This window comes from Bicyclus anynana, chromosome 7 (genome assembly GCF_947172395.1).
Source record: "Bicyclus anynana chromosome 7, ilBicAnyn1.1, whole genome shotgun sequence".
NCBI lineage: Eukaryota > Metazoa > Arthropoda > Insecta > Lepidoptera > Nymphalidae > Bicyclus > Bicyclus anynana.
This window is the reverse complement of record NC_069089.1, coordinates 9,520,112-9,537,148: the sequence shown is the minus strand read 5'-3', so window position 1 is coordinate 9,537,148 and position 17,037 is coordinate 9,520,112. Positions and strand designations below refer to the sequence as shown.

Genomic DNA, 17,037 nt, shown 5'->3' with positions numbered 1-17,037 from the left:
TAATCCTGGCATCAAGTTCAAAATATTTTCTATCAAAGCTCTTTCTTGTCTGCTTCCGTGTTTTTTTTTTGTGACTAAGTTATTGAGCTACTTTTTGACGTCATTATTGCACAGTAAAGGTTGTAACAGGTATAGTTTTATCCTCAATGAATCAGCTTCTTCCACAAGATCGTCAAATTCAGTCAAACACAATTTATTTTCATGTGACACTTTGTACAATGCGCATTCATCTCAGTCTCTCCCATATTTTAATAGGAAATAATTAGTCCAATCTTCAATGTAACATACGTTTTGATCATTCAAGATTTCTTTTTTTATGAGACTATAACAGTGATTTAAGGCAATGTACAATAAAATAGTGGGTTAGTTAGGAAGTCACGAAAAATCAAATATGAATCTTAGAGAAAACTTTGTTTAATTCCCTAAATGGGTCAAAAAAGACCCGAAGATCTTATGAAGGTAAACTAAATGATATGTTTACTTAATCTAATCTGATATATAAATTCTCGCGTCGCGGTGTTTGTTACCAAACTCCTCCGAACGGCTAGACCGATTTTTATGAAATTTTGTGTGAGGTTAGGGTTAATAAAAATATCAGGTAAGTCTGAGAATCAACCAAGATCTATTTGTAATACCCCTAAGTGAATAGTGATTTTATAAGTTAAAACAACGTTTGCCAGGTCAGCTAATAACATTATTTTAGGTTATTATAGTTAAAGTCATGTCTGTTAGTCTTTCTTATCGCAATGAATTGAAAACTACTAAACGTATATTTATTTGAAAGTGTAGGTATTTTAACTATATCGTAGGTACTCATTCTAAAAATAGGAAATACATATATTTTAGACATATATATATGCGGAAGTAATTTGTACATCCTAACAAATTAATTATACACAATATTAATGGCCCGAAAACTAATAGTTAAGTAGGCCTCGATGTAAATCAAGATAGTTATTTATTATAAAGTATCCAATTTAAAAATGTTGCAGTCATTAAAAAATAGCTATAAATTTTCAGATTGCTTGTGTCTCCTCCATTATATCAGATTAGGTAAACTTGAAGTTGTTAATAATCGAAATAAGTCCGAGTCAGTGCCGGATTAAGGTAACTTAATGCGCTAAGCAATTTTCCATAAAAAATCTATTCTGTGAGTGGGGTCCTTAAGTGAAGTACAAGGAATAGATTATGTAGATAAAAATCATCTATTGATATGTATACGTACGTTGTACGTAGTATTTGTAACAATAAAAGTCAATATTTAATGCACGGATTTTGAAATAGCTTTAATTTTTGTGTGCTTCTTTTTTTCTCGGCCGTGTCTCATGCACCCCAAGACGAGATGACTCAATCAAATGCTTAAATAACTTATAGGTTAATTCAGGACTGGTTGCAATACTTATTACCTTTGTTATATTAGATAACACGGTTAAAAATATATATATATATATTTACATTACAGAAGTTTGCGATAGGACCGGATTAAAGAGATCTAAGGGCGGACGAAGTCGCGTGCCTCCGCTAGTAGTGTTATAATTCTAAATACAGTCTAGTTTCCATCACACCCCAAATATTGTCTGGAAAGATTGTTTTAAGCAAAACTTTACTATTCGAATAAATACAAAAAAAAATCCAAAATGTATCTTGTTCTATTTTTATGTGGCAGCTTCTACTATATTCGTTACACCACAATTGTAACTCAAGTCAGAGAAGCGAGAAATGATGGTATGTTCTCGAAATGCGTTTTAGAATTACCTACCACTTTTTTCTTTTATGTCTTACAAAACTTGTTATTGTGGGGTCATGGGACCCGGATACTTGAGCTTTTGAAAATCAACTTTCCGTTATATGATATCTCAATTTATGTGTCTTTCATAAGGCAATTTACAAAAATTGGGTGCACACGGTAAAATAAAAACTGTAAATGATTACATAACGGATGCGCCAAGTTCACACTTACAGTCACATTCGTAAGTTTAGTAAGGTTGGTATTTTCTATTAAATATCCTCGTATCACTCTATGCCCAAAACTAGCTCAGTGAGAGCCGTGATAGCCCAGTGGTATGACCTCTGCCTCCGATTCCGGAGGGTGTGGGTTCGAATCACTGTGAAGGTAAAACATCGTGAGGAAACTTTCATGCCAGAGAATTTTCTTAATTCTCTGCGTGTGTAAAGTCTGCCAATCCGCATCGGGCCATCGTGCTGGACTATTGGCCTAACCCCTTTCATTCCGAGAGTAGACTAGAGCACAGCAGTGCTCTAGTCCTAATGATGCCGCATCATTATCAGCCTAATTTAGCGGCCCAGTACCGAGCCGCGCCTCCCTCTTTGAAGGAGAGGGTATATGAAGCTTAGACCCGCCACTCCATTCCGGAGCGGATTGGAGGACTGCTACTATGATCGTAATCTTGAACGTCGTAATATAAGCCAAACTATATAATTCAATACAATATTATAAGATAACACTTACAGCAATTATTGTATTGTTTTGTTCGTAGACATCTATTCTAGTAGATGCATGAAACTGTGGAATCCCAAGCAATATTTGAAAATTAAAATGTACAATTATGTAATATTTTTTTATCCTCACCAAATCGGGATTTTTGCATGAGTTATGACCTCTGCTGCACCCAAGGCGGTGGGTGCGATTCCTGCAACTTGTGAATTGGCTTAAATCTCAAATAAATTCATAATCATCATTATGAGCCTATTGTAATGGCCTACTAGAGCCAGAACTCTTTCCCTATGGGAGAGGAGAACTGTAATTCTTAGTGCTTGGGGTTTTTAGTGGTTCTAATGAGCTACCAAGATTTGACAGGGCAAATGAAATACAAGCTTGTAACAAATATTTTCCTGATGTATTATATATCTAAAAATAAAATTAAATAAAACAAAACAACAAAATTATAAGGTATATATTTAAATAATATATTCAAATTTAATACTCAAAAGTTATAAATACTGATTTTTTTAATACCAATCCCATTTAAAGAAGAACTAACTAGATATACTAAGGCAAGTGAGCACCGCTCGCCACAAAACCATTCTCATCAGCAGTATAGTCTACTCTGTAAGTGACACCATCGGGGCCGACGTATTCGTAGAACCCTCTAACACGAAGACCTTCTCTTTCGTTGTCGATTTTCTCGATTTTGCCAGCCTCCTCAGCGAGGATTTTGTTCTCAGTCTCATACAGGTAGTGGTATCCGTCATTAAGTACGTCCGTCTCTTGACGAATGATACCGTATTTGTAATCGTAGTTGCCAGCGTTGGTGACGGCTGCTGGCTGCTTGGCTGCTGACTGTACGTACGATGGTGTAGGCTTGGCAAGTACAGGCTTGATAGTGACAGGAGCCGCAGAAGTGGCAACGCTGGAAATAATGTTGGAATTTATTAATTAACTAGCAGATACCCGCGACTTCGTCCAGGAGAAAATCAATGTACATTTTCGAACCCGTCTATTCATATTCTTTAGCAGATGCCCGCGACTTTATCCGCGAGAAAATCGATGTACATTTTCGACTCCGTCTATTTATATTTTCGTATGTTTTAAATATAAGAAATATAAAATCACAACCCCCCGGCCGAAGGCCGGAGTACAATAAAGTGCGCGTTTTTTGTGCTTGGTAAAATGCCCAGCCATAGCCACGGTCGAAGAATATATTACAAACCCCCGGCCGTAGGCCGGTGTACAATAAAGAGTATTCTATAGCCTGCTACGTTCTATGTTCTCAAACGGTGCTAAGTTTCATTTGAATTCATTCAGTAGTTTCAGCATAATGTCCGGTCGACAAAAAATAGGGACAGACAGACAGACAGACAAGTAATCGAAAAAATATTTTTGGCTTCAGTATCGATTGTATAATGCCATAAAATGAAAATTTTCAAAATTATCATCAATGAATCAAGAATTCTGTAGTTTGACCTTTTACAATTTTATTATAAGTATATAAAAGATAAGTTTAGATTACCTATTGCCAAAATTCGTGCCCTTTTTGTTTGTTGGCCGGCACTTTCATAAAAGGCCAAAATGAATGATCTCCTTTTACGTCAATCCAATGAGTAGTTATTGCTTGAAATAATAATAAATCTTGCATAACATTATACGATAAAAAAGTAGACAATGTGACTAATTAAACTCAGTATCGATACTACACAGTTTTAGTGAAAACTCGTTTTCCAAACAACGCCTGCGAATCAATTTGAGCAATCCGGTTTTTTCAATTTTTTTTTTTCTATTTGTTCAATCTGTAAGAAACAAAGCCTATATGTTGCCTTGGACTATGCTTAATCTATTTGTGAAAAAAAACCGCATCAGAATCCGTTCAGTAGAACCAGAGAATAGCGCGAACATACAGACAGAAGGATAGACAGACAGACAGACAAGAAAATAAAAAAAAATATTTTTGTATTCTATTGCTCATTTCTAATTGCCCTAACTTGATTGTAGTTAAATTTGGTCAAAGTACAGACACTCGATTTCTACTCTTTTATTATAGCATAGAAAGAATACAATAAAATAGATAGAAGATAGATAGATAGATGAAGATAGATAGATAGATAGATAACCCTTCTAGCATATTGGTAATGCCTCCGCTTACAAAAGCGATGCCCTTTTCTTATTTGCCAGCTGAGGGTCTAGTAAAGATTTTACTGTAACTTAGCAAATACCTATGATACTTTCATTTTTGACATAACAGATTTAATTTTTTGGTAATTTTTTGAACAGAAAAGTTGACTTAATTTTCGCGCAAAGAATCAGCCTGGTTGTCCAACGCGGATCGGGCTGTGCAACGGAAATGCATGATTCGTATAGTTATTAGAAGAAGTTAGCTTAAGTTTCACATTGTATTCTTTCTCAATAAAAAAAATATTAACTTAAATTTCATTTTCAATAAGTTAGTGTAGGGAATAAAAGTCAGTATCTCACTAATATATCGAATAAAAATAACAATATATAAAGGACTTTCAAATATACAGCTGTAGACTGTTTGTAAATTTAAAACTTAACTGTTCAAAATATTGAAATAGAGCAACCATTTTTAAGATTGAGAAAATACAAAGTACTCCTTTAAATGTAACTCTATCTTATTTATTTGTAGAACACGGTACTCTAAGAAAATTTTAGCTTTAGGTTCGTGAAATACTCGTAAATCCAGATTGGATGGACTATGGACGGAGGCTCACCGGCGGATAGGTCATTTATAAAGTTACTATGCTATTTATTATTAGTATGCTATTTAACTTAAAACTAAGTACCTAAGTTAAAAATTATAAATTAAATATATTCCTAAAATTATAATGTACTTAAATTATCTATACTAATATTATAAAGCTGAAGAGTTTGTTTGTTTGTTTGTTTGTTTGATTGAACGCGCTATTCTCAAGAACTACTGGTCCGATTTGAAAAATTCTTTCAGTGTTAGATAGCCCATTTATCGAGGAAGGCTATAGGCTATAAATTATCCCTGTATTCCTACGGGAACGAGAACCACGCGGGTGAAACCGCGCGGAGTCAGCTAGTTATATTATATATGTTGTAAGTGAAGTTAATAGATGTTAAAAAATATTAAAAACTAAGTAATCTCTTAAGCAATCAATAAAATGAAACAATTGAAGTAACAAGGTGTATATTTACATAACAATGTCGGATATAACAAAATACTTAAAACTAATATGTTGTATTACAATAACGATAACAAATAACAAATAGTCAACAAAAGACTAACTAACTAGGCAAGTAATCTTCTAAGGCAAGTGAGCACCGCTCGCCACGTAACCATTCTCATCAGCAGTATAGTCTACCCTGTAAGTGACACCATCGAGTCCGACGTATTCGTAGAAACCTCTGACACGGAGACCTTCTCTTTCGTTGTCGATTTTCTCGATTTTACCAGCCTCCTCAGCGAGGATTTTGTTCTCGGTCTCATACAAATAGTGGTATCCATCAGGAAGGACTTCGGTCTCTTGACGAACGATGCCGTAATTGTATTCGTAGTTACCAGGCACTTTGGGAATTGCTGGATACTGCACATACGTTGGTGTGGGTTTGACGTATAGAGGCGTGTTGCTAATAAATACAGGCTTGATGGTGACAGGTGCGACAGGCCTAACAACGACGACTTCTGCGACCTTTTCAATTTCTTCCACCTTTACGACTTCAGGCACCTTTTCGACTTCTGGGACCTTTTCGACTTCGGGGACCTTTTCGGTTTCTGGGACCTTTTCTACTTCTGGGGCCTTTTCCTCTTCTGGGACCTTTTCGACTTCTGGGAGCTTTTCTTCTTCTTTGACTGGTTCAACACTGAAAAAAGTAATTAATTTTAATATCTAGGTAACTATTCTACAGTAAGACGTTATTGCTAATATTTATAGCAAAGGCAAGAACTGAATTTAAATACTTTACTTTTTTATTTTACAACAATAAAATTATGTTCAATAATGTTTTTAATAAGGAAATATATAAATATAAAAAAATAGATAAACATTATTTACTTACACAGCAGTTTTTTCTTCCACGGGCTTCACTTCAACAATAGGTTCCTTTTCTTCTACTTCAGCTGGGCTAAATGAAAACAGTCCAAAATTATTAGCAAAAGAATTTCTTTGATCTAAAATATTTTATTTTATAAGCCAAAAAATTCATAATACTTAAATACAAATAAATAAATTAAAATCATACTTACATATTATCTACATTCAATAAATTATTTTAATCATATACGTAATACGTAGGTATATCATACATACATATTATGATATTTTATAAATAAATACAATTACGTACATATACGTTACACTTAACTGATGAGATGTCCTCGAGTACCAGTTATAATTTACTATCCTTTTTATAGATTGAATAATATTTGTAGCATAGTATAACCAAGTCTTAGGCCACAAAATTAATTATAATGTATTTTGTAATGTTACGCTCGCGTAATCGCTAGTAGGTACACATACAGCAGCTTTTACTTGTAACGAAGTACTTGAATATAACATAATTGTTTTATGTTTAGAGTATAAATTCATATTACACACCAACACAAGCATGCATGCAATATTATTATGTGAATACAAAATATGCCGTATAATGTATTTGCTTAGATAATATAGCAGGAGCTACAGCACGATTACCGTATTTGTTTTATATTTTTCCCTATTTAATTGAATCAAAGTCATTATGTGTTGTGACTATATTTTTATGGAATTCGCTTTTTACTTTTTTTATTGTGTTTAATTTTGTGTTCATAATATAATATTATATAATACATTAAAATAAATATAAATAATTATAAGTAATAAATCAATAAATAAAGTTAATAAGACGCTAACTTTTCTTTAGTTACATACAATACTTACACAACGGGTTTTTCTTCAACTGCGGGTTTCTTTTCTTCTACTGCGCCACCAGAACTAAACAAAAACACAAACAAATTAACAAAATTAATATTATTTACTTTATTTTTAATATTAAGCTCATGAACGGTTATTTTTTACTTTTTAATTCAGTCCTTTACTAGAGCGTGTTTTTTTTTTAAACATTTTGTTTTTAAACTGCTGATTAATGGATGTTTATTTTAAGCCTAGTACTTAATACTATATTGTGAAATAATATATTGTGAAATAATATAAAACATGATCGTCGTTCCAATGGTAAAATGCGCACAGGCTATACGCACGCATCATCAGATCCTGAGTTTGAGTCCAGGGTCGGGCTTGAGCTGTACTTTATTCTATGAAATTCTCACTAGTACTCAAAGTTAGGAGGTCAGTACACCATCTAACGAGTGTTACTCCCTCATAACTCAAAGGGTACGTTAAGAGATATTTACACCTAAATCTTCTTGAACTAGGAAGCTGTACACAATATGGATTATACCTTTATAATGAATTGCGCACTTTTGATTGCCTTGTTGTTCCTGAAGTTAGTAGCTTTGGTCACGGGGTCCTAAACCTTGTGGCTTTAAAATATAGAGCTTTTTGTTCTACCAAACTCAAGTTGGGAAATTGGTGTTGTCACCCCCGTGTAACCTTTGGGTTAAATATTATTATCACACTAACTTTTTTTTGTTATAGGACGAATAATAAATCATACAACAAAATTATTGGTAAAATTACTTTATTAGGAAGAATATTTTTTGATTTCTTCAAATTTACCATCGCGTATGCTTTGTAGTATAGCGAGAGCCTCTGACGGCCAGACCATTGTGCTTTCATAAAAGCTGAAAGTAGGTACATATACAGTCAAGTAATGAATACAATTTATTAAATAAACAATTTAAAATGAAAAATTGACAGTCGTGAAATTAGCTGGAATAACGATTTTTATGTCAGAAATACTTACCAGCAAAAACAGAAAAGTATTTTTTTTATTATTATTCTTTACAATAATGTATAAGAAATCTTATGTATAAGAGCAGTATTAAAGAAAATGTTTCAATTGATCTTATTCCCAATCAGCAATACAATCACAGTGTTTGCATGTAAAGGGTGTTTTAAAACTCACCTGAAAACAGGATTCTTGTCGGGAACGTATTGGCCTCCGGCACCGCCTCGGCTACCTTGGTCCTTGTTGCCAACGTAAGCTCCGCCCGGACCGCCTTTGTCTGATGATCCGGTGTAGAAACCGCCAGCGCCCCCGCGGTCTCCGCGGTCACCGCTGCAAAGTACACAAAATCACGGTTTAACACAAAGTGGCTGACCCTGTAGGCGCAGGTACTTACAGAGACGAAGAGGACGACGCAAACACCAGACATGACACCGCCCCTGCGCCGGATAAGCGATGATATCGCAATCCGCGCGGGCGCCATCGGAGTTGACTAAACCCTTAGGCCGAAAGGCCTCAACCCCGGAAGGGGTTGGAAGAGAGAACCAGGGGAGCAAGGTCCAATAAAACATACATATGCTCTACCACCTCGAGAAACAATGGAATGCAGCATAGACATTTCACGATCACGATAGAGTCTATATAGGAATTTGTTTGACCGTTAAATCAACTGATACCAGTTTGCAGGATAAGCCAGGAAGAGACCGGCCATCGAATTTCAAAATTTTAATTTCGAATAAGATTTACGACAGTTAGAAGAATGACTTGGTGGCCGATATCGTGGATCGCCTATAAACAACGCGTCTTCTATGCTTGTGGAATAGACCATCTACCAAGCAAATGGGAAACCATAATTGAAGTAACTATTCTCCCAAGTAATCGTTTAAACATGTTTTTTTTAATTATTGTTATTTTGTTAAATAAAATTTATTGAAGAGAATAGCGCATCAAACTATTAGTATGTATAGCCAGATAGCGGCAAAGTTTATGTCAGAGATTTTTAAGGAACTTACAAAAACATTATCAAAAAAGTTTATTATATTAATTTACGATTTTAATTATAAGGCTCTGCCCCGCAGATTTACCTGCGTGAATCCGATTTCTGGAGGTTAAGGTTTAGTACTACACAGGATCACTGTGTTAAATTTAATCAAATGAACATTTCCTAAATTTTCCAATTTGCTGCATTTAATTTAATTTATTTCACTGTATGTTATTGTATAATATTTCCGACGTAGTAAAAATTTCTAGAATTACTCGCGTCATACAGTTTGTACAGTATTTATAAAATAAATACATAAAAATAAATAAATTTAAGTGTCTGTCTCTTATTTCAAAATAACGTTAAATCACTTATTTACACGATACCAGAACAAGCTTTTTTAAATATTTGGTTTATCTGTCTGTTTGTCAGGGCTAATCTTTGGAACGGCTTAACGGATTTTAATAAAATTTTTACTGAAAGATAGAAGAGGTAATTGCGCAACACATAAACTATTTTTTATCCCGGAAAAATTCACAATTCCCTCGGTATTTTTGAAAAACTGAATATTACCGTACAAAGTACATAAAAACACTATTAAAATGTATAAAAAACACACTAATATCATTAAGGCAAAGTTTGTCGGTGTGTATGTTTGTTACTCCTTCACGCAAAAACAAGTTAAAATGGCGATAGATATCATATACAGTAGAAACCGTTTAATAGGATTTCGCAGGGACCCAACCAAAAACTCGTCTTTGACGGGAAAGCGTATTAAGGGTAAGCCGTAAGCGATACGAGATATGGATGGGGGATAGTGAAAAATTTAACGACTTATGTAAACATACATAGATATAAAAAAATATGTATTTCTGCTGTAAATACTGCATTATTATGCTACATAAAGTAATCACTTATTCTGGTATGACAAAAAGATTTTGATGTCTTAGCAATTACAAAATTTTCAATTAAATTTTACTTTTGCAGTGCGTCTTCAAAATTTTCAGTTTATAATCGCATCACATCAAGGATCGTTTGCTGTCAGGGTCTTTCAGTTCTATAAGATATCATGTGTTAGTCTTGTCCTGCAACCTTGTTTAAAGAACCTTTATGATGTCCTAATCTATCTGTTGTAATTTATTTGTCGCATTTGGAATTACACGAGTGTGACATGTAGGCGTATTAAACGGGTCGCATCGTATTAAGCGTTAGGAAATGTATGAAAACATGTCTCAAGTTGTAGGAGACTGGCCTAAAATGACGTATTATGCGAGAAATCGTTTTAAGCGTGATCGTCTTATGCGGCTTCTACTGTATATCATTGCCAACAACAACGACAACAAGTCGCATGGGCACGCTAGCACCTATATTGTATATTTTTTACTGTTTATGAGCACAAATTCACATATCTATAATATTAGCGCTCATAAAAACAATTATGTAATGACTTCTAATTTTCATAAATACAATCAAGATTCTTACATTGATGATGCGATTTCATAAAATAGGTATATTATGTTACTATAATGCGACATAATAAAATTAATATGCAAGGTGTGGCCAAGTAGTGTATCGTCGCGGATACGCATCACATACGCATCATCTGCATGGTCGAACATTTGAAGGGTTAAAGTTCAAGTAGATTGTTAATGTCAAATATATTCGATTTATTTGCCTACTTTCTGTTTGTAGATTCAGATTCAGATTGTTCTACAGATCTGAAGTTTTAACTGAACAGTCGAACTTTTCAATTAATCTTACGTGTGTAGTGCAGTTTTTTCTTATGATTTCGATTAAATAAACCTGTGCAGTTTTGACTGTACAGTTATACCCGGAGTACCAGGTTATTATAAAACTGCACAGTTTAAAACTATGCAGTTAATACACAACGTATTTAGCATTATAAACGAAATTTAATAAATAAAAGGTTTTAATTTGACTTTGTGACTTTTTAAATTTGAACCCGTTCTCGTGGAAATATACCATTTTGAATGCCGAATTTCATCATTTTCAAATGTTAGAGTAACAAATAATGTATCTTAAACAATTTTGCTTTATTAATGACTACTAATTTCTTAAATAATCACCTTTTTAAAGGGTAAATAAAGCCATGTTTTTTCAAATATAATCAATATGCTCCGTATCCATTCAACTAAGCAAAAAAACTTTTCCAAGAAATGTACACTCGTATACATTGGTCCAACGTATAGTGGTTCATCAAACTACCTCACAGATGAGAGGAAAACCCCTAACCCTCTCGAATTTCAGACATGCGCCTTAACCACGGAACAAGGTTCAAGTAATAAAACTTACTCGTAAGCACCGGAGCCATCAGGTACGTAGCGACCGCTACTGTCATATTGTCCAGGGTTGTAGCGGCCAGGGTCGTAACGGCCAGGGTCGTAGCGACCAGGGTCGTAGCGGCCCGGGTTATAACTTCCCGGGTTTGGAGCTCTGGTAGCGTAAGGGGCTCTGGTAGCGTAATAACGGCCAGGGTTATAGACAGATGCTGTAGCCGTGGCGCGACTAATGGGGACAGCAGTTGGAGATGGCCTGAAAATTAATATTAAATAATTATTTTTTAATTTTGGCTTACTTTCTTACCGGCAGCAATCGTAGTATAACGCTGAAGCTCCAAGCAAAATACTAGGGTAGCAGACGTTATAATATATAGCGGTTAAATCACGCATATTAAGTACGTAATATTTTTGTGTAAGTAATTAAACAACATGTAACTATGTGTGTTTCTAGAGAGTCTATGAGTTTAAAATTTTATACTCTGTGACGTGTTTTTAAGTAAGAATGTATTTATATATAGGTGTCAAAGGTATTTATATAAAATTTGAACTTTCCAGCGTTTTTTTTGGCAAAGAAAATTTTTGGTTGTAAGAAACAAATACTTTGCAATAATATTTAAGCATTGCATATAATAATAATAAGGCTTACAATCACTATTGTTATTGTAATAGATAAAATAATAAATATAAAGCTTGTAGGTTTTATGGTTTTATTACCAATAAAAAATTTATTGTTTACGAATTAATGTCACTATTATGAGCCCAGAGTAGCAGGTTATTATAAATTATATTGGAAGGTTCATTACTCACATCTTGCACTTACCCAATATTTTTTTATTAAAAATGTTTATTGTGTATGCATTTTAGTCACTATAATGAATATCAGGCTAATAAAAGTTGTTAAAAGGTTTGCTAATCAGTTTTTACACGGATATCTCGCACTGTTGTTTTTTTTTTTTTTTTTGTTTTAATAACTATTCTTAAGAAATTTTAATTTTTGTCAAATGTATGTAAGATAGGCTAAATGCATGTAAGGCTTGTTTCACAAGGCTTTGTTTTTAAGTTGTTGTTATCATTTTAATTTTACACGGGTTTTTCTTTAAATATAACTATAAGTAGCTTTAAATATAACTAAGGTAACTAGCCTGCCAACGATTTCGTCCGCCCTTAGACATCTTTAATCCGGCCCTGTCGCAATATCCATTCTTAGTGGACCTTATTCGTAGAAGATTTTGAAGAACTTCGTTGACGTTGGTCTTCCGACCGCACAATTTTTTTTTGATTGTGTTATTATATAACAATGTCTAATTTAATGTTATAAAGATTTGATTTTTTATTCGTTTCGTTGTGTGTTACGATTTAGCTCGAAAACTTCCTGACCAATTTCACTATTTTTTTTTATTCTTGACAAGTTAGCCCTTGACTACAATCTCACCTGATGGTAAGTGATGATGCAGTCTAAGATGGAAGCGAGCTAACTTGAAAGAGGAGGAGGATGAAAATCCCCACTCCTTTCGGTTTCTACACGACATCGTACCGAAACGCTAAATCGCTTGGCGGTACGTCTTTGCCGGTAGGGTGGTAACTAGCCACGGCTGAAGCCTCCCACCAGCCAGACCTGGACCAATTAAGAAAATCTCAATCGACCCAGCTGGGGATCGAACCCAGGACCTCCGTTTTGTAAATCCACCGCGCATACCACTGCGCCACGGAGGCCGTCACAAATTTCACTATTCATCATTACCATCATCATCATTACCAACCCACATTCGGCTCACTGCTGAACTCGATTCTCCTCACAGAATAAGAGGGGTTAGGCCAAATAGTCGACCAGCTGGTCCAATACGGATAGGCAGACTTCACGCACGTAGAGAAATTAAGGAAATTCTCAGGTATGCAGGTTTTCTCACAATGTTTTTCCTTCACCGTGAGACACGTGATATTTAATTTCTTAAAATTTCACCTTTAGAAAACTATATCTTCACCGACTAATCTATACTAATATTATAAAGAGGTAAAGTTTGTAAGTTTGTAAGTTTGTCACATTTTTTAAATGGGGTAATCTTCGGAACTACTGGTCCGATTTTAAAAATTCTTTCACCAGTAGAATGCTACATTATCGGGGAGTGCTATAGGCTATATTTTATATTGGTATCATATATATTAGCCGAAATATCACAGTTTTTGTCATACAGGTCGGACTGAAAATCCTCTTAAACAGACTTATTCGCATGCGCTGCCTTAACTATTGTCTAAAATTGAAATTAATGTATGGAGACTTTATGTATCTTTAAAAGTTCTACAAAAAAGTCCGCGACACCATATATCTATCTTCTATTTATTAGCAGATATAGTACCTTTTGTGTTTTAAAAATTATTAATTTTATATACTTAGGTTTACGTCATTATCAATACTACTAAACTTTAATCCTTATTAAAATAAATTATTTAATAATCACAAAGATATTATGGAAATAAGATTCGCCCTTTACAGTATGTTAATCACTTAAATAGTTTCGGAGATAATACAAAATTTCTAAAAGACGCAGAAATTCCGCTATATGACGCCCGGCGCTTTCATTTACGTAGTTCCCGTTCCCGTGTGAATATGGGGATCAAACATAGCCTATGACACTCGCAAATAACGTAGCTTTCTATTGGTAAAACAATTTTCCAAATCGGTCCAGTAGATCCAGAGATTACCTTCTACAACCACACAAACTTTACCTCTTTATATTATTAGCATAGAAGTCTCTATTTCTCTTGGTCATACCACAACTCTCGAAGGACTGGACCGAGTTTGCTAAGGGTAGGAGTAAGATAGAGAAGTTACAGGGTAGGGTACGGGTAGGGAAGCGTAGGGGTAGGCGTGAGATAGGGGTACGGGTGGGATAGGGGTAGGAAAGGGGTAGGGTACGGGGAGGGTAGGGGTAGGATGGGGGTAGGATGGGGGTAGGATGGGAGTAGGGTGTAGCTAAGGTAGGGGTAGGGTAGGGGTAGGGTAGGGGTAGAGTAGGGGTAGGGGTAGGGTAGGGTAGATGTAGGGTTGGGGTAGTGGTAGGGTAGGGGTAGGGTAGGGTAGGGGTAGGGTAGGGTAGGGGTAGTAGTAAAGTTGACATCGAAATTTACGCGGACGAAGTCGCGGGCGTCCGCTAGTAAAGTATATATGAAATCGGTCAAGAAGTTTTTGAGTTTAGGTTAAATTAATTATCTTCGTATTCCCACGGGAAAGGACATGATACATGGACCATAATAAATCGCGGCACGTTTGTTATAACATGCAGCCTTAATTATTATATCACATAGAAAAGTATTCTATCACATGGGATTGTTTGTATTGTAGATGTATTCTAGCTTCAATTAATCTTCTCTCTTTGGGCTAATTAAAAAAAAAAAAATTTTAAGAAAATAAAGTAAAAAGTATAACACAATACTTACAGATCAGCAGCTAAGACAGCTGTTACTGCCAACGATAAGATCTGAAAGCACAAAAAATCAAATTACGTCTGAGTACTTAAAGTGTACTTATTCAAAACTGCTTATATTAGTGTTATACTGGAAGCAACACTGTCTCAGCGCATGATGACGACCAAGTCACTACCAGCGCGGGACAAATCGCTGGACGCGACACAGTCCCAGCGTAGGATAGCGAGATATCGGAATCCGCGCAGGAGAACTAACTCTCAAACCGGCCCATAAGAATGCCTCAGTCCCGTAAGGGTTGAAAGCCATCTGAAAAGAAACTACCAGGGGAGTTCCCTCCAGTCTTACTCGGGCAAGGAGGCAAAACCTGAAGGCCCGTACCCGACTCACTCGAGAGGAGAACACCCACGATATTACTATTGTACTCGTTGAAATAATTCTACGTACCAGGAGCCCCCGCATTGTTGTTATCTACACAGCTTATCACCTGAATGCTGTTGGCTCTAACACCAAAGGCTTTATATACCTTTTTTTCATCTAATTTTATAAGATGATGCTCCTGGCGAGTTCGTCACATTTATAATGTGTATGATATTAACTATTCATTAGCAAAGCTTCTCAAACTAGCATGTCCTAGAGACTAATTAATACATTGTTCATAATGTTTATTTGCAAAGTATTTAAAATTTTTAGTGTTACGTTAATAAGTTTACGATAAAACAATACTTTTTTAACCATGATTATTTATTAATTATATCCTCTTATCCTACTCTTATTATAGACGTGAAACTTTGTATGGATGTTTTCTTAGAATTTAAACACAACTGAATGGATTTGGATGAAATGGCTGATGATAATAGATTAACACATAGGCTACGTCTTATCCCACAGAAATATAATTTTATGGTTCCAGCGGGATTTGCGAAAAACTGAATTTCACGCAAATCACAACAATCACAAAGCAAGTTGCGTGTGTCCTAGTTCACAATAATTATTATGTTATTAATATGAACATTATACAAGCATAATAATACTTTACTCAGATTGACAAAAAAAAAATAGGATTAATAACGAAAATCTTAAACATTTTTGCACAAAGCAAGTCGTAGTTATGTACTATAGCAAAGGCTCTTTTTCTAAAATTTTAAAATTCTAGGCTTGTTTTTTTACCATTAATAATAAACTTACAAAAGTTGTGTAAGAAGCTAATGTAGCAATAGTGTAACCGGAGAATGCAACCGTGACTATAAAGTATTAACTTTTTGGTAAGAAATTACGGTACAGGAAAGAGTAAATGGGTCAAGTGACCCATACATGCATGAACAAGTAGAGCCTTCTTGTTTGTTTAATCTTCAGTAAAGAATTGGGCAATAAGTTTGAGTTAGCACCGGTATAAAAGGAAGACCAAAGTAAAGTAAGCGGAAGTAACTTCGTCCGCGTATAAATCCTGAACCAAATCATTTTTCATGGTGTCTTAAAAGTTATCCCGCTATTAAAGCAGACTAATTCACCGTTCGTACGCCATATTTACCAATGATAATAGTCAACGGAGCAAGGAGAATCATTATGCTCGCCACCTTCCATCCGATAAGCCCACCTGTCTGCAGCGCTAACGGCATGACATCCAAAAAAATTGATCGTGTGTTGGATGATGTTAAGCCTGTATTTTTTTATAAATAATATAATTTTTTTAACATGACAGCTACTTAAACTTAAACACTTCACCTATGCTATTATTTAGAACCCGGCCTATTTATACATTGGAACGTTTGACGCTACAGTCATAATTGTTATTTCAGATGCTTTTATGCTTCAATAAGGGAATTAATTAGACAATGTAAGCAAGACAGAAGAGCATCTCATACACTTTTGTGCCTCATATCTTAACTTTCCTGAAGTACACAATAAATTATTATTAATGTAAGACTAGACCTAATTATTTCATTAAATATTAAGATGAATTTATAATTTCATCTTATAATATAATTCCACGTGAAATAATTAAATAA

The 17,037-nt window shown here is 34.8% G+C and overlaps 1 protein-coding gene across 2 annotated transcripts; it reads right to left on the bottom strand.

The window, feature by feature from the left end:
• Window positions 1-2,987: 2,987 nt before the first annotated feature.
• On the bottom strand, window positions 2,988-15,561 carry LOC112056094 (larval cuticle protein LCP-30-like). Of its 2 annotated transcripts, XM_052882438.1 has the most exons (7): window positions 15,476-15,561; window positions 15,044-15,084; window positions 11,622-11,861; window positions 8,507-8,659; window positions 7,360-7,413; window positions 6,500-6,565; window positions 5,641-6,304 (listed from the first exon to the last, which is right to left on the bottom strand). In XM_052882438.1, exons 1-7 carry the CDS (start codon window positions 15,488-15,490, stop codon window positions 5,749-5,751), a joined length of 1,125 nt encoding a protein of 374 aa, XP_052738398.1. In that variant the 5' UTR covers window positions 15,491-15,561; the 3' UTR covers window positions 5,641-5,748. The 2 variants fall into 2 exon arrangements, with proteins under 2 accessions (XP_052738399.1, XP_052738398.1); XM_052882439.1 differs by lacking the exons at window positions 5,641-6,304; window positions 6,500-6,565 and adding an exon at window positions 2,988-3,371.
• Window positions 15,562-17,037: the final 1,476 nt, after the last annotated feature.

Excerpts from the sequence above, each read along its gene's own strand:
- LOC112056094 (XM_052882438.1), bottom strand. Across the intron at positions 11,862-15,043 it reads GCTGTCTTAGCTGCTGATCT|GCCATCTCCAACTGCTGTCC; the intron begins GTAAGTATTGTG and ends ATTAATTTTCAG. Across the intron at positions 8,660-11,621 it reads GATGGCTCCGGTGCTTACGA|CGGTGACCGCGGAGACCGCG; the intron begins GTAAGTTTTATT and ends TGTACTTTGCAG.